Source organism: Barbatula barbatula (assembly GCF_947034865.1).
Source record: "Barbatula barbatula genome assembly, chromosome: 21".
NCBI lineage: Eukaryota > Metazoa > Chordata > Actinopteri > Cypriniformes > Nemacheilidae > Barbatula > Barbatula barbatula.
The window spans coordinates 11587841-11606593 of record NC_136784.1 but is presented as its reverse complement, the minus strand read 5'-3'; the positions used below and the strand labels follow the sequence as shown (position 1 = coordinate 11606593).

Here is an 18753-nt window from a genome sequence, read left to right as displayed (position 1 = left end):
TTTCACGGGTTCTTTCAAAACGGTTTTGGAATGCCATAATGATTGTGCTTTTTATTTCCGCCATTTAAACTTAATATAATACCGTGAATACTCCACATTAAATAATAATACAAGAATGCTCCGCATATATAACAGCCATGCTATTCTCTTGCTATCATTTTTATGGTAGATTTATGAATAAAATAACATATCAGCATTATCAAAGCGAATAATATGGTCAATACTTTATGCTAATTCAGATCTAGCTTAGCCAAAATATGAAGAGGTGTGGACAGTAAGCAAAACCCACTCGGTTTAATTTCAGCACCCTGGACAGCAGCGTCGAATGTTCAGACACAAAATGAATGATTGGCTGTCAAATCTTTCGCCTGTGATTATTTTCATAGCAGAACAGATATATATATATAAATATATATAAACCAATATATAATCCAAATACCAACAGATAACTAAGCATTCGTGAACTTGATTTGCAATGGACACTAGTAGCTAGGTGGCAGTGTTTAATGCATTGTAATGCTGCATTTCAATGACTAGAGATGCACTCTTAAAAGAATAGGCCCGCTATTCAACATATTACGACATAAATGTGAGGTGTTGTCACCCTGTACTATGAACCTCTCAAGAACCCAAAGGATTTCAAACCGAGTGTCATGAAACTATATTTACGCAGACGTGAAAACATGTTTTAAACCTTTGGGGCTCAGGTGAGCCATTTACCTCACGTATTCCCTCACAGGAGGCGTATTTATAGGTCATCCAACACGTTACGAGTCAGCAGCTGCATCGCCTGTCAGTCGGTTGTTGCATGCGCGAAAATCTTTGTAGAGGTTGTCTCTCTGTGTCACGCGCGCCTGCACACACGCGCACACATACACGCACTGCGCGGCGAGCGCGCGAAAGATGTGAAGCGCTCGAGCAGCCGCGTCCTCCAGAGCAGCAGCATCACTGAGCGCAGTCGTTCGGGGTTATCGACGAAACGTCGCACGGATATCCTCACTCGGATTGCTCGCCCTCTACGACCTCACCTATACCGACATCTACACGGTAACAGTTTGCGGATATAGATGCCGCTCTAACGGTCTGGAATGTATTTGTGCGTTAAATTTGCGTTCGCAATTGCGGCTGACTGGTAAGAGCGCTCCACACCTCTGCGTAACGCAAGAAAGGCAGTGACGGCGGGTTGTGTTTGGCGCATTTGGTTTATTAAGAAAAGAGGGTTTGAATCGGACAGAATCTGATAAGGACCGGTGTGGAACACGGAAGGAGAACCAGCTTATAACCTCGTACGCGCCTGGGCATCCGCTGGTTTTACGCATCTCAACCGGGTCCGCAGGAATTACTGCACTGAACCATCCTTGACTGTCAAGATCGAGCGCACGCTACACCGCAAACCCATTCCATCGCATACACGGCAGCTTAAACCATCAAATGCCTTTTTTCCAAGACGAATCTTAAGATTGCGATGCCCGGACAGTGAGAAGGTAGATCGTTGTAGCATGGCTCCGTCCCGGAGGGACTGCAGATGTGAGATGATCCTTCTGTCGGGATGCCTACTCGTGTCCGTTTTGGGATTTCAGCCCGTATTGGCGAAGGTTTGCCACGATTACACAAGGCATGGCCTGGACAACAACTGGTACACGAGGGACGGTGAGAAGTTGCCCATCATGGTCCTGATGCCGATGAACGAGTCGGCGATGATGAGCGGCATCAGTCAAGGCATCGAGCCTGCCGTTCAGCTGGCCATCCAACACATACGCGAGTCCGGACAGTACTCCTTCTCACTCATCACTAAAATCTACGACACGGAGGTAAATACTTTTGCGTTTACTTGTCATTCAGAGTGGGGTCGGTTTCGTGGCACTGTACAGTATGTGTAGTCTACGGTATGCTTATTACGCACTCATGTGGAAAACAGGATCCGGTTCTAGATATATATGTGGCATGGACAGGTTGATTTCATGTTTCACGTAACACGATCACCGCCCCCTTGAATGGAGAATGAGTTGAACACAGGTGTTGCATGGTCTTGAGGAGCTGCGCTCCTGCCTTAAGTGCAGCCCTTTATGTTTTTGTCTGATCTCTGAGAAAACTAATTATTTATCCGTCCTAAAATATAAGCTGTATAAAGAACAGGTAGGCCTTATAAAAATATGACATGGTATGCAAATTCACATCTGTCCATATCCTTTTTTCATTTTGAAAGTGTTTTTTGAAAGTGCACCCCAAATTATGCATCTGTTTGACCCCAAGGTCTTCCAGGAAGAGCACAGTTACTTGTCCTCGGTCCAAACTGTGCATATCACACAGCAGCACAGGCTACTCTCAACATACGGAATAGCTACACAGGGAGGCATTGATTTAACCTTTTGTAATACGTCGTCCTTGCTGCCTTCATATTGCTCGATGTAAGCCTGCGCACCTGCAAAACAAATATTTTAATATGAGCGCTGAAAACAAAGTATATTATTATTTTGGGCTGTATAGTTCAATAATCTGTAAGTGACTGTAAATGACAGCGGATAAACCCACAGGTAATTCTTTTAAGAAAGTATATTGAATTTCGGTCCTCAAATTGTTTCCCTCCTTCTTAAGTGACAATAACGCCTTAGGAAATGTGAGAATTACTCTGTGAAAGTTGCTTTTAGGCATCGGGTTTTCACTATTTCTGGGGGTGCGATAACCTGGGGAGACGCAAAGTTAATCAATCGCTATTTATCACTGCTTTCATAAGTGTGACAACAGGGAAATGAGAAAGCGCGGGAAAACGTGTATCTGAATGTCGGTGAAATGATCAACGGGAAGTGTAAATTACCACAGTGTTAACATTTTGGTAAAAGTTGGATCATTACAAACAGATGATAAATGTCATACACATGGTTTAAGAGAACCATACGCGACTCCATGTCATGTGATGCCTAATCAACTAGATTGTCTATTGATTTTTGTATTGATTTACAGACCTTTTGTTAAACACAATTGTTTCTTATTACAGACCTTCTTTCTGTCTTCCACTATGGCTTGATTTGGCCATCATCGTCATGCTTTAGGAGGTTTTAAGTAACCTTTCTTTACTCCCTCTGACACCAATCATAATAGGATGAATTGTAATATTTCACGCTGTTTTGACAGTAGCAGAGTTGTTTTTACAGAATAGACTTTTAATTCAGCACTATGCATTGGTCAATAAATGCAATGATATATATATATATATATATATATATATATATATACATATATATTTGAAACAAGATCTTGTATTTGGGTAAAAGTCTGCAAATTTCATAATGGTGTTTTCAAGGGTTACTATTGCATGCAATGATACATAATGACAAAGTGCCCTAAGTGCTGCTTTGGTCACATATCAGCATTTATGGAAAGCCTCTCATCCAATCAGATTTAAGGACAAGAAATAACCCTATATTTATGTGGTGAATTCTATACAGCACTATGCATGCAGATGTCCTTGATAAAACAGATGTGTTATTACGATTTTTACAATATTTCTCACCACGTTTTTTTTAAACACGCACATAGCTGACATATTGTAAACAAAGCAAACACTAGTAGCAGCGCGTTTGCATGCAAGGATTTACCAGGGCATATGTAAGTAATCAGTCCCAGAGCTGTGTCTCTTTATCCTTTTATCCCCTCTCAAAACATCCTCAGGCAGGCAGAACCCATCCGTTGCCCGGGCCTGGGTGCTGCCGGCCGTGCCCACAGCGCTTAGCCTTTCACAGATCCACTTGAAAGATCTGGAGTGAAATTAAAGAGAGAACCCCACGTAACATTTGCACTGATAAGGACCCCCTCAGTAACTTCAGTGAACTCAAGATCATTAGCTGTGCTAAAGGTCACCGGTTTGGTCTTGGATCATTTAGACAACAGGGATGCCCATCGTTTACTTTCAGCCCTGTGTACGGAAGGACTTTGATGAGCGACAAGTGCTATTGTTTGCGTGGAGAAATTTCCACTATTTGCAACAAAGCATCCTTTGTGCATTTGTTGTGCAATGATTCTTTAAGGTATTCAATGCTTGTCGTTCTTAGTGTTTATTTTTTGGACAGATGATATTCTTATATATGTAGTTGATTCATTTACTTCAAACTGAAGCTGGGCGATAAATTGAATAGTCACGTTATATGTGAGATTATATTGCTGGAGTTATAATATATGCATAGGCCATTAGGTTTCCTAAAGAGCATTTCATTAGATTAACGTCACAATTCGCAAAATATGAGAGTTTAATACACAGATGATTTTAACGTAGTTAAATTGGATAGTTCACCCCCAGAAACATTTAAATCTTTCATTTACTCACCCATTTCAAACCTTTATAACTTTCTTTCCTCTGGATAACAAAAAAGAAGATATTTTGAAAAATGTTGGTAACTGAACGGTGCAGTTAATGCAAGTCAATGGGTTCCGGCGTTGTTCGGTTACCAACAATCTTTAGGATATCCTGGTGAGCAAATGTAGACAGAAGGTTCATTTTGGGTGAACAATCCCTATAATAGCAGAGTTAGTATGTTAAATTCAAACCTTTTTCATTTTTAACTCTGATTGAAATGTTTGCTTTAGACAAAACAGGTGTTGCGACAGTGATATGAAACAGATTATGACTTACTTAAAAATACCCACCATCAAGTTATGAGTTATTTTTATTTTCTGACTACCTGTTATGTTTCCAAGAATTCAGAGATGTGTCTTGGCGTGCCGAAATACATATTTTGGGTTGACAAGTGGACTTGAAGTGATACTGTTGACCTGCCCATGCTATAACCCTGGTGTCATGCGCACTGGAGCTTATGCCCTTACAGAGGAGCAAATGCATCTTGTCAGATATGCACACAGAGTGCAGGAACCCTTGCAGAGCTCTAAGCCCCTGCCACACATTTTTGTTATTCTCAAAAGACAGAGAGCCCCAAGCTTATGTAAAGCATCCTGTCGTATTGTCGCAATCAGTTAGGGATTTTCAACAAAGCATTGCCATTTTAGTTCACGTTCAATTAAAATGTAATGTTGTGCAACATGATAGAGCACAGGGGGCGTGTTTAAAGATCTTAACCTCATATATATGTCAAAAGTCAGTTATTATCAAATATGTGTCACTCTGTTGGTGAGTTTCGGTGTGGTCCAGTGTACTGTAGTTCTGCTGATACTACTGCATCACTTATAAAGCATCACTTTTTGCTGTTTAACAGGTAGTTAAGTGTTTGTTGTTGGATTGTGAAACGGGGCTCTAATTGCTGACCTTTTAGTGAGTCATACTAATACAGCCAGAAGTTATTCTAGTCTTATTCTTGGCTATTGCTCTCTGACCTAGACGCTCACATCCCCGAGGACCCAGGGCACCGTGCAGTATGATGCTGAACAGGTTTTTAAACACAACAACATGTTAATCGCTGTCAGAGTCGGCCGCCAGGCTCATTCAGAGTCCACGCTTCTGTGCTCACGAGAGCAGAGATGCTTTGTCAGTCTCTGCTTGGATTTTGTCGAAACATTTCGCGCTTTTTTAATGGAGATACTGTGGATAGTGTATGAGTCTTTAACAATGTTCTGCATGAACAAGCGTGCTGATGACCTCCTTGTCTAAATGCAGCTGTGGAAAAAATGAAGAGACCATCTCAAAGACAATCTTTAGTTTACTATTTCTAGGTATTATGTGTTCAGGTGAAATGATTATTGTTGTTTCATTCTGTGAACTAAGAAAAGTTCTCCCAAATCTTAAATAAAAATTTTATTTGCATTTATTTGCAGAAAATTTAAACTGGAGAATCAGGTCAAAATAATCGAAAAGATGCTCCGTATGTTTTCAGGCCTCAAATACGGCAAAGAAAACAATGTCATATTCCCTTTTAAGCAATACAACAGTCATATTGTACATCTTTTTATTAAAAGTTCACAAATCATTTTTGATGTGACATCCTCGATTCTATCACAGTTTTCATGTGTCTTGTCATTCTGTCATTCTTTCACATTGCTGTTGGATGGAGGTTTGATTTTGGTAAAATTCAACAAACACTTGACTGGCCACAATGCATTTAGAAATGTTGATTAAATTGACATAGTGAATGGTCTCTTAATTTTAATAGCATTTTGGTTGCCAGGTGTATTTGACATATTATAGTCTTTGTTTGATAAATGCTGTATTCTTGTTGTATTGATCTATTTTAATAACGCTATGCAGTCAGGACATGCTCATCCGACACATTCCACAGCTGTTTTCAGAGGTGGCATCAATCTCTCTGATTATCCAGCAAACGCGTAATTTGAAAGTGCTGTTACCGGCTGTACCGTAAATGCAAAACAAACACTTGCCCAGTGATTGTTCCTGCTACTGAGGGCAATGGGGAACATGACTGATTGGAAGCCAGAAGGGGGAAATGGGGGGTGTCGACGCTTCCAAGTGGATTTCTCTCAATGCCCTCCAAAACGCTGTGGGAATAATGGACACAGCTTGAGCGTGGACTCTGTTTGAAACTGAACTGCTAAACGTCAGAGCTCAACTCTCCCACACAGTTAATGGAAGAGTAGGTCTGAACATGTGAGATTCATCATATGAAACGCGGCTTTAATTACAGTGATAAGTGTGCGTTCTCCATTCTGTTATTTATAGACTGCCGTTTGTGTACATCCCTGCATTTAGAGATGTGCATACAGATCTTGTCTTGTCTGGTTCTTTCTTACTATTGCTAAGGGGACAGAAAGAATGGTTATTCTACTGCCGCAGAACATTTAACTCCAAGACCGGTTTTATTAAATTAATTATTTATAGGTATGTGTTTAGGTAAAAGGATTTTTGTTTTCATCTGTGAAATAGTCACATCATTTCTTCCAAATTCCTGATAAAATAGGTTTTCAACTGCCAATTTTGCAGAACATTGAAACGGCACAAAGGGATCCAAATAAACAAAATATGCATGTATTTGAAGATCAGATCAAAATGAATGTATAATAGAATAAGCTGGATTTTGTCACAACTAAGCATTCTTTCACATTGCTGTTGGTGACTTTATGTCATTGAAATTCAACAGATCACAATTCATCTAGAAATGCTGATTAAAGACAAAACTGGAGTGATATCTTGTTTATTTCGTGAACAAGTGGGCCTTTATTTTGTTTGGGCTTTAATTGGTACCTGGGACCAAACTAGCATTTGTGAATTTTGGTAATTTAATGACACATAATTATTTACCATGCACTTATAGGTGTGCGTATGTAATTATTACGAAAATGCATGCAAATGATTAGAGAATATATTATGCCCTTACTGTTTATTTTAAGGTAAGGCTCACTTTTTGAACGTCTGAGTGTAAACAAAGTCAATATTTAACGCAATGAGAGGCTTTAGGTTTGCTCTAAAGAGATTGGCCAAACGCCATGTGAATGCTGTCTTTCTCCGGGGCGAGCACTGAGTAATAAGCGTAAAGTTTGCCCTTGTCAGTCCTTTAATTACATTAAATCCTGTGTAATTCCTGGACAGCAAAAAAGGAGCCGCTGATGCACAGCCGAAATGTTTGCGTGTTTTTGTGTGCTTGTGTGCTTGTGTTAATGGGTGTAAGCAAGCCCGTGGGATGTGTCTCTCTAGGGACGCAGACATGATCTGGTCACAGCTGTGCGGTGTGGTGGTCCACAGGCAGATGCGGGCAAGTACTACCACATATCCACTAGCACACAGACATTTCAATTACTAACCCACACACATTGGGTTTGGAAGAATGCTTATAACCGGACAGATTTTTCCCCCCATTGACTCCCATAGTAGGAATAAATACAATGGTAGTCAAAAGTGCCCCAGAACTGTTTGCTGTTCTACATTCTTCAAAATGTCTTCTTTCGTGTTCAACAGAACAAATTTTTCCCTACTATTGGAGTCAATGGGGGTTAAGATCTGTTTGGTTGGCATTCTTCCAAATATCTTTTTCAGTGTTCATCAGAACAAATACATTTATACAGATTTGGAATAGCTCGAAGGTGTGAAAATGATGACAGAATTATCATTTTTGGGTGAAGTATCCCTTTAAAGGACAAACTGGTCTACAGAGCGCATTTCTAAAATACGTAATCTCCTTCAGCAAAGAGGTGAAAACATGACGACGTCTTAGTGCTTCGAAAGGAAGCGTGGAGTGATCCGTTGGTTGCAACTCCCAGCCTCACCACTAGATGCCACTAAATTGAAACACTGGACCTTTAAGAATAGATATTGTTGCAAACAAAATATTTTTTCTCCATTTATCTTGACCACAGTGCAAAAAACATCCAGTGAATTTGAGACTGACCATCCTTTGCCATATCTAAATGTATCATTCATGGTGGTCTAAGCTTGTCGTTTCAGCAGGTTTTGCACTTCCATTTTCTTACTTTACATAACATGTCTTTAACTGTCACTGATGGAGAGGTCTTTTGTTTTCTGTTCAATCATTACATTTTTGCATAGAAACTCTGCAGTCTCGTTTAACTGATGCTGTAATACTTTAGATGTTCATCCTTAAATGGACAATCTCATGGCCATTGAGCACAGGGTGGTATGTTGTGCCTGATGGATGGGGTGGCTTCTAGAGAGAATGAAAGCTAGTTTCTATCTAATGAAGTATTACTAGGAAGGCTGCTATCTACAGGCAACAGATTGCCTAGCGCTGGTGGTGCAGTTTGCTCGGTTATTAAACCAAAAACTCCTTCCCAGAATTCCTTTGGGGATTTCTTTGCAGCTGTACCTCACCCAGGTACGGATGCTGAGGGTAGCTGGGATGAAAGCTCCATGGGGCATCTTTGTACAGGAAATTGTACAGGAAGGCAAAGAGCACTATCAGGGTTAGGTCCTACAGGAACGTTCACTCAACCTTTCCTCATGTTCTAAGAGGTATAAAATATTGTGATTTAATCTTGCCTGTGGGCGCTTCACGTATTTCCACTGGAAAGCCCACTGAGATCCACCTTCAGGTCCCCCCCACAGTTTTCGCCAACAGTAAAAAATAAGCTCAGTTTACATTCATTTTCCACTTTTAGACAATACGCCTCGCATCAGAATCTGAGGGAGTCGTGCTGAATTTTGATGGTTCCTCCTGATCTTCCTTAAGACGTTCTGCCATTCAAAGACATCCTCTGCATATATTGATTCAGTGACTAAAGATAAAGTGATGGCAGATTGCCTGCAGTTTTTTGGGCTTTGGCCAAGGACAAAGAATATCAACAGTTTCTTAGACAAGCTCACCGTCACTGAGCTCTCGGCACAAACTAGGAGAGGGGAGTTCATTGCAAAAAGCAACTGAACCATAAGCTAAACATATCGGCTGTCTCGCAGTCTATAATTACACAAAATGGTGGGATGAATAATTGCAGAGACGCGGTATAGATGGGCTTCTGACAACGTTTAACAAAGTCCTGAGAATGCTGGTTGGATGTAGTCCTTGTGTGAACAGAGATTACTAAATGGAGGAGTAAAGTCTTAAAGGAAATGTTACACTTATTTTGGTGCTGACATTGATGAATTCAACATTTTAAAACAGAATAAGCCCCTAATCTCATATTTACCCATGAATAGGCATGACTCTTGATAAACCTATTGTGATGAACTGGTTGTTCTTGCCCGAGATCATTGAGAACTCACTTATAGAGGTCTGTTTTTTTTCTGCTGGAGACAACAAAGCTTGTCTGTGTCTGTAATCCAATAGAAATGTGTTGTTAAATTGTTGTTATTTCATTATTCCATGTGTTCTGGTTCATTTCATACTGTAAACTTAATGAAACGAAGGATTGGGTTTTATTCTTCACGTTAATTCTCGGCATGCATCACTGGCATGCAGTTGTAATACTGGCTCTCCATGTTTTCTTTATCACTCCTACCACTTTAGATTAGATTGCATATAATGGTTATATCCTGGAGCCATTGTTGAACGAGTCATTATAATGCGTCCGAGCCATTGCAGAGATAGCGGTAATGTTTTGCTGTATACTCATTGTAGTCAAGGTAACAGCAGGATCTAAAGAGATTCTTATTTTAACAGAAAAACAAATATTACTTTGATAGTCGATAATAACATGAAGCCTCCATCAAAGCGCTCAGACCTTAGTATTCTGGATTCAATTCAGCCTAAAATCCACCAGCAGCATTTGTGGCACGCTCGATTGAGATGTAAATGTTTTATTTGTTTTACAAACTGAGGTAAAAAGCTTACAGCGGGAAATATTTTGTGGTTGAACTGCGTACCATAGAGCTGTATTCACGTACACTACCAGTCATAAGTTTAGGTCACACAAATGTTTCTTAAGATCTTAAACTTTTCATCTCAATGTGTATCTTTCAAGGTCTGAATTACTTTTGTAGACAAAAAAACAATTGTGCCAACAAACTGTATTAATCAAAGAGTTTTTTTATTATTTGTTTCTATTATTTGTTGTGTTTTTTGTGCAACTGAGGTTGGATTGATATTACTTGGAATGCACAATAATCCAATTTATTTTATTTCATTACAATTTCTTTGGGTTACTTGGCCCAAATAATGAATGAAAAGCATCTGATAAGAGTTCAGCATTGATGGATATTCCCTCAATACCGTTTCAACATTTTCCCAGGTTGAGAACCAAGATGGAATGCCAAGTGTACGATTTTATTTCTAGTTAAAGGGTGACTATTTTAATATAAGTTTATTGACTTTGGATGCCTTTAGTCACAACATAATTCCAACAGTTACAGTTGTGTTATGTCATGGTTTTAAAGGGTTAATTATTATTCTAAAATGTATATTATATAGGGGTGTAACAATATTTAGTACCGAAGCGTCACGAGCTGTCACAGGAAATATTAGAAAATATAGTCATCATTCCTATGCCCTACTCCCTTTGAAGGGCAGAGCCCTTGGAGTTTAGACATTGGAGTGAATTGTGTCCGTCAGCAGATGTCGCTGTTTAAATGGCACGACTTAAGCAACAACTGTTTGCAAATAAACATCTTTTTTATGCTTTATAATATATAAACACTGATATATATGAAGATAATGGGGAATCACGTCGCTTCCTTTGCCAAGTGCATTCCAAACGTCTACATGATGGCACGTAAATGCCCTGTTCACTCCAAAGTCTAAACTCCAAGGGCTCTGCCCCCTACCAAGGAGTAGGGATAGGAATGATGACTATATTTGTAATGTTGCCCGTGGCAGTTCGGTACGAATACACGAATACCCCTAATAATATTTAAATAAAGACTAAGTATCTTATCCTAAACTTTTGAACATTTTGCATTCAAGGTATACAGTTTATCAGTATCTGGGTTCCCTCAGGATTGAATTCGGGACCACGACGCTGCTAACATAACGATTTACTAATTGAGCTACAGGAACTATTTAAGTTTATTTTCCATAATAACACACTTACTGTCCTCCATAAGGACGCATCCTTATGTGTAATTTAGATGCGGTTTTGGGCTCTGTAGATCCCCACCGGTGCTTCAGTCAGGTAGATTGAAAACAGTTGCTGAGAGAGTCAGTAAGCATAACATCACTCTGTCTTACAAACAGATCTCACTTTCACCCCACGACATACATTATTCCACATTTTACCCTCAAAACGCATTGTGCAATCCTGCTTAACAATGAGCATCGGTGACCTGTTGCCTCAGAGCCTCTTCGTGTAAAATAAATGAGAGAGTCTCCAGATCACCAGATCATTGCTCCGCAGATGTATGAATCAGAATTATACAGTACATGCTCCCCTGTGTTGTTGGCACTGGTGTCTACATAAATATTATTTATGCGCTCGGGCACCGGACTCTTCTGCTTTGTAGACTTTGCCTCACACTGGGGAGATCTATTGATTTCTCCCTGTCCTTTATGCTTGCATTTTGAACAGTATGAATTAGCATTTCTTCCCGTTCTCTGTTTTTTCTACGCACACGTGGCTTTGAAGTGGAAATGCCCCGAGGAGGAGAACCTCAGATAAACGCAACATCAATAAACGGTCACGTTCCTTATTATTTCGTTAAGGTGCGCAACGAAAACAATTACTTGATGACAAAGAACCAAGGGAAGCTTGTGATAAACGTAATACGAGTTCATTCAGACCAGGAGATGTCGTTCTTTTATTGAGACCGGACAGACGGGCCATTGTAGCGGTGACAGACTTGTAAAATAGAGTTTCTTTCTCTCCTCTTGCGGAGTTCGCCGTGATTAATAGTGCTTGATAAGATTGCTGTGAGGATGGTCATTTTTCTGCTGCCCTTTCGAGTGAGAATGTTATGAGTGTGGAGGGATCTAAACCCTTGTTTCTCTTTCTTTGATAGAGGCCAAATGTAAATGTCAGTTATGTCAGGCAACGGAAAGGTCTAGAAGCTTGGGAGAAAGTGCTAAATGAGTTCTGACAGCAGAAGAGGCCTACAATTTTGCAGAGGCAACTGGAAATGAAAACGCACAAGGATCATATGCACCCCGATAGTGTTTTTAATCTATTTTTCTGTTATTTTCAATTCTTGTGCTTTGTTGTAGGCTATACATTCACTCTTAAAAATGCTAGGTAATTTTCTAAAAGGAAAAAACACAACCGTTGGGTTAAAACTAACCTGTGCTTGGTTGTTTTAACCCATTGTTGGGTCATACAAACATTTTCTGGGTTAAAGGAGCAATGTGGAGATTGTAGCGGCATCTAGTGGTGAGGTTGGGAATGGCAACCAACAGCTCACTCCCCTCCCTTTCGAAGCACTATGGTGGCTGACGTTGTCACGTTTGTAAACAAGTAGAGCAGTTCGTCCATTTACGGCTAGTGTAAAAACAACATGGTGAATTCCATGTAAGGGGTGTATGTAGATAGAAATAGCTCAGTCTGAGATAATAAAAGCATAAAGCTTCATTATGTAAGGTCTTTATATACCTCTGAACACCTAGTTTGTGTAGTATACAATTAATGCCCTTGGTAAACGTAAATAAAAGCCACAGCTTTCTGACTAAGAGCTGCCATGACAATAAGCAAAGAAAATTACAGAATAGAAAAACAAACAAATAAACAGCATTTTTAATACTTTGTGTCTATTATTATCCAGAAGTAATGAACTCACACAGACATAATCATCAGTTGTGATGAAAACTAATCAGACTCAATTAAATTGATTGAATTGCTCAAGCAGTCTTGGAGGGATTTCAGCCCCACATCATAAAGTTTATCACACACTTAAATAACATCCTGATGTCTATGTATTTATCTGATTTAGAAACGGCCGAACACCTTTTGCTATTACTGACAATATGTAAAGCTCAGCTTCTCTTGTCATCAGCCGTGCCAGCATATATCATTAAACAGCTTGACGCTACACCTGAGGTGCTATTTTTTGCCTGCATGGGACAAAAAGATGCACCTGAGAGAAAAATGTTTGACGTTGCACATGTCTAATGGCAAAAAGAAACTGCGTTGCAGAACCCCAATGCTACGCTGCCGCTATTGCCAGACTTAGCTAGCACAAAGCAGTATACATCCTGCAGAAAAGGAACAGGGATAATGTTAGGACCTATTTAATTCATTTATTCATGAGTGTAATTGAAATATTAACACCGGGAGCAGACGGCAAAGGCTGGGCGCTGGGACCCGAGTCTGTTCGCGCGGTGCGGTGCTCTGAATATTTTATTTGGATGCTCCACTTGTGGCGCAGGTTAATCTATTCACCGTTCCGACACGCACGGGACCCTTGTAGCTTCGTCTTTTAAGTCCCACACAAGATGTCTGATAATTATCCTTATTAGCGAAATACTAGAAAAGACTTGTTCATGTGTTTCCCCGTCATTTACATTTTTGGTCTAATTGCAACGAGAACTGTTTTCCCTCACTCATAAAAACAGAAAAAGTCCTGTCGAAGTAACGCGTTTAGTTTTGTGAATTCAGACGGGGAGGGCATTTTGTTAGGATTGGATGTTTTGGTGATGTATTATGAGAAAGCTTGCTGCGCGTGCCCACACGTTCGTCTAATTTTACCCAAGTGTGCGAGGCTTTCGGTAAAAACAGCCTCATCAGCCAAGCTTTTAATTCATGCTTAAATGGCTGTCTTGGGTCTTTTGAGAACATGGATGTGTAAATGTCGAAAACGAAGCTGGGCATGTGGAGAAAGGGGTGGCCGGAGATGCATGGGGGGGGGGTTACCAAGATGCTCTCTTGCCTTGTGCTCCTACTGTCACATGTCGTTGCCACGGCAGCAGCGAGGAAAACACCACCCACTGGGACCCAAGGCCCGCGCTGAGGCGTTGGGCTGGCACTCTTTCTCTCTCCCCGGGCTCTATCAAAGAGAAAGAGTAAAACACGGAGAGAAGGAGCTGCCACTAACCATCAGATCCGCAGCCGTGCCACATTAAAAATGAAGACCGCGTAATTGTCTGTAGGAAAACGGTCGGGGGGATGGGCCCGTTTGACGCTTTGCTGTACTGTATGTCTGTTTGTGGGCATGAGGACGTGAGTGGGGGCTGGGTGTGTAATACATCACATTGTCTCTTATGACTTGGTAGAGTCCATAGGGCCTGTGGACATGTTCCTGCAGGAGTCACAGTTCACACTCCACAGCACGCACATCCGTAACCATGTGTGTTTGACACAGCACGAGCTCTTCAGCTCTTTAGCTCACGTGTGTGGATTGGCTTTGAGATGGATTTTTGGATTTGGTTTATTTCAGCTGAAAGCATAAAAGGCCCATTAAGTGTGAAGATAAAGTTGTCGTTCTCAATTTAAGAGACACAATTATGATGAAACAGTGAATGAAAGAACAATGAAACAGAGTCATATATTTAAGGGTTTTATTTGCTGATTGTTTTTTCTGTTGATTAATGATAAAACACGGAGAGTAAAAAAACAAATTACTGTGTTTCTTGGTGTCAATGGTCCTTAACTCATTTGACTTTAACTTGCATTTACGTAGAAAGGAGGTTTGAAATCTCATCTCTTTTGCGCTTGGTGATTCTCATGAGATCTTTAAAAAATACTTGCATCAATACATTTTATTTTTAAGCATTGAAAACAAGGTCTGACAGGATTATCGAAGCATTATTATAATTAAAACGTTGCCACTTTTTCAAGCATTTTTTTCAAACAATACTTTAAAATGACCATAGCAACACCATCTAAAAAAGTGAAAACATCGACATTTTTATTCATCATACTTAATAAGACATGAATGAAGTATACTGTGTGTTTATAAAAAATGATAAATGTAGCATTTATTTAAATTTGGAAAACTACCTGTTGTGATAACCAATATTGTTGTGCACTAAGTTTGAAAACTAACTACAAAAATATAAAGCTGAGTGTAAAGATCTGTCTCATATATCATTATATGCTATTTTATATAATCAATATAAATAGGAATAACATAAAATAATATATTATTACAAATTTTACAAAATCTCTATGTCCATAGTGCAAATCCTTAAAAATCCTTAATTGATCGATGATCAGAACATCACTCCATCGACACTTATTTTTCTTTTTATTATACATGAATATTCTGTTAATATTTTTCCCTCTTTGAAATAAAACAAATCTAGTACAAACAATCTTTTTTTTTTAATATTTTATTTTTAAATTGCAACTTGTATCATGCACTCAGTCTGGCTGGATGTGTAATGGTAATTCAGTGGGAAATGTCCTAAAATACTACCATAATTCATTCCTATGTTTAAATGCATACCAGTAGTCAAGTTACAAACCAAGCTGTGCTTTAAAAAATCATATATGGTACACTATCATTTGAATGAAAACAGGCTTTGTGGCAGTCTACAGCCTACATGTAAAGAGGCTTGAAATGGGCTTCAGGACATGGGCTAGAGAAAACTACATTATCAGATCAATCCGCTGATCTATATGAGAGTCTGTTGCGTTCACATCGTCTGAGCTCAGATTTACAACATGCTCGCGCGTCCATAGAGCGCGGTCACTCGCAGTCACGCATCGCATACTGCTTTCGTGTCATTTTCTGTCCGCTAGCTTTTAAGATTTTCTCGTTGTATTCCGTTTTTTTTCTTTGTTATGACAGGTTGACATTATCGATTTGATGGGGGAGTGACACAAGCTCTTGAAACTGAATTTAAAATTATATAATTTGAAAGGCGAAAAATTCAAAAGGTTTGTGTAAATAAGATCATTGTGTGAAGCATCCCACACCGATGCGAGAGACCAGTGCCGATTGTGAGAAGAAGTCTATTTCAAGTGTTATTTGTTCGGTTTGAGGATTTACTTCAAAATTAGATACGAAATGAAGCAAATACATGTTGTGCGGGAATTTCTCGCATTATTAAAGAAAGACTTGTGGGAATTTCTTAAATTATGCTTAATCCTGGGCCGAAATTCAAGCCATGATTGGAAACGTGTCCTGCTCGCTGCCATTTTGGGGGCCCGAGCCCATTCGGACCTACGGGAGCCTAGAGGGGAGCGTCGGTGGACGTTAAGCCCATCCATCCATCCATCCATCCATTTTCTTCCGCTTATCCGGGACCGGGTCGCGGGGGCAGCAGTCTAAGCAGAGATGCCCAGACATCCCTCACCCTAGACACTTCCTCCAGCTCTTCCGGGGGGACACCGAGGCGTTCCCAGGCCAGCCGGGAGACATAGTCCCACCAGCGTGTCCTAGGTCTTCCCCGGGGTCTCCTCCCGGTCGGACGGGCCCGGAACACCTTCCGAGGAAGGCGTCCAGTAGGCATCCGTAACAGATGCCCAAGCCACCTCAGCTGACCCCTCTCGATGTGGAGGAGCAGCGGCTCTACTCCGAGCTCCTCGCGGGTGACCGAGCTTCTCACCCTATCTCTAAGGGATCGCCCAGCCACCCTGCGGAGGAAGCTCATTTCAGCCGCCTGTATCCGGGATCTTGTCCTTTCGGTCATGACCCAAAGCTCATGACCATAGGTGAGAGTAGGAACGTAGATTGACCGGTAAATTGAGAGCTTCGCCTTGCGGCTCAGCTCTTTCTTCACCACGACGGACCGGTACATCGACCGCATTACTGCAGAAGCTGCACCGATCCGTCTGTCAATCTCCCGTTCCCTCCTCCCCTCACTCGTGAACAAGACCCCGAGATACTTAAACTCCTCCACTTGAGGAAGGAACTCTCCACCAACCTGAAGTGGGCAAGCCACCCTTTTCCGACTGAGGACCATGGCCTCGGATTTGGAGGTACTGATTTTCATTCCAGCCGCTTCACACTCTGCTGTAAACCGTCCCAGTGCATGCTGAAGGTCCTGGTTTGAAGGGGCCAACACGACGACATCATCCGCAAATAGCAGAGACGAGATCGTGTGGTCCCCAAACCTGACACCCTCCGGCCCCTGGCTGCGCCTAGAAATTCTGTCCATAAAAATTACGAACAGAACCGGTGACAAAGGGCAGCCCTGCCGGAGTCCGACATGCACTGGGAACAGGTCCGACTTACTGCCGGCAATGCGAACCAAGCTCCTGCTTCGGTCGTACAGTGACCTGACAGCCCTTAGCAAAGGACCACAGACCCCATACTCCCGAAGCACCCTCCACAGGATGCCGCGAGGGACACAGTCGAATGCTTTCTCCAAATCCACAAAACACATGTGGATTGGTTGAGCAAACTCCCATGCACCCTCCAGCACCCTGTAGAGGGTGTAGAGCTGGTCCAGTGTTCCACGGCCTGGACGAAAACCACACTGTTCCTCCTGAATCCGAGGTTCTACTATCGGCCGTATTCTCTTCTCCAGTACCCTGGCATAGACTTTCCCGGGAAGGCTGAGAAGTGTGATCCCCCTGTAGTTGGAACACACCCTCCGGTCCCCCTTCTTAAAAAGAGGGACCACCACCCCGGTCTGCCATCCCAGAGGCACTGTCCCCGACCGCCACGCGATGCTGCAGAGGCGTGTCAGCCAAGACAGCCCCACAACATCCAGAGACTTGAGGTACTCAGGGCGAATCTCATCCACCCCCGGTGCCCTGCCACTGTCTCAAATAAATCGATGTAAACTGCACGTTTGAGTAAATCAATAAAATAGATTTATCGCCCAGCCCTACTCTGAAACAGCTGTAAAATTACATCATGACAACAATGATTGACTGATGAAACAAACCGAGCACACACAGTACCAACCCATTCATTAGTATCTGTCCTGACCTGTGGTGTGTAGGCCAGCCGACAGGAGAAAACAAACACATTTCATGCTTTTAAAAAACCCTTCAAAATATCTGTGACTGGTAACTACTGTTATATGATGAAATTGTGGGAAACTTGCTAAGTAGAAACTGTCTACACTACATGTTTTTAGCAGGTTCCGTTTAATGACACAGACAACTGAAGGTCTATCACCTCCTTTCATAGTAAAGTTTGCAGTTGCTTTACCTAAGCCCTCACAGCTGTATTTGTGCCCTTGCATAGAGTATGTCTGGCCTTAATGCCAGAAATGTATAGCGCAGTGTGTCATGGGCCCGTGGCACATACAGAACAAGCCGAAATCTTCACTGTTGCTCAGAGCATCTCTGGTAAAGGTTAGAGAGAATTACAGACACCACAGGAGCCTGCAAAGACCTGGCAATTAGTCAGCATGCCCTTTTCACATCAGCAATAAAAGGAGAATCTACACCCAGTACAGCAGATTTGTATTGTTGTATACGACTTTAGACATTCTCTTTGCTTCAAGCAGGAAGTTATTTGAAACCATGGTACAGTATAAATGTTAGAACACGATGATAGCAACACCAAGGTCACAGGTTTAGTTCTCAGATTTTCTGAGTATTGGGGAAATGTATACAATAGGGTTGTATTTTAATGAATAATATTTC

At 41.2% G+C, this 18753-nt stretch overlaps 1 protein-coding gene across 1 annotated transcript in view; it reads left to right on the top strand.

Annotated features, from left to right (window-relative positions):
• Positions 1–1499: 1499 nt before the first annotated feature.
• gabbr2 (gamma-aminobutyric acid (GABA) B receptor, 2) overlaps positions 1500–18753 on the top strand; it is a gene marked incomplete at its 5' end in the record, with an annotated part of 151194 nt that continues 133940 nt past the window's right edge. The window contains one exon of the mRNA XM_079485535.1: positions 1500–1811. Coding sequence (XP_079341661.1) covers positions 1500–1811 — 312 coding nt within the window. The remainder of the gene's footprint in view (positions 1812–18753) is intronic.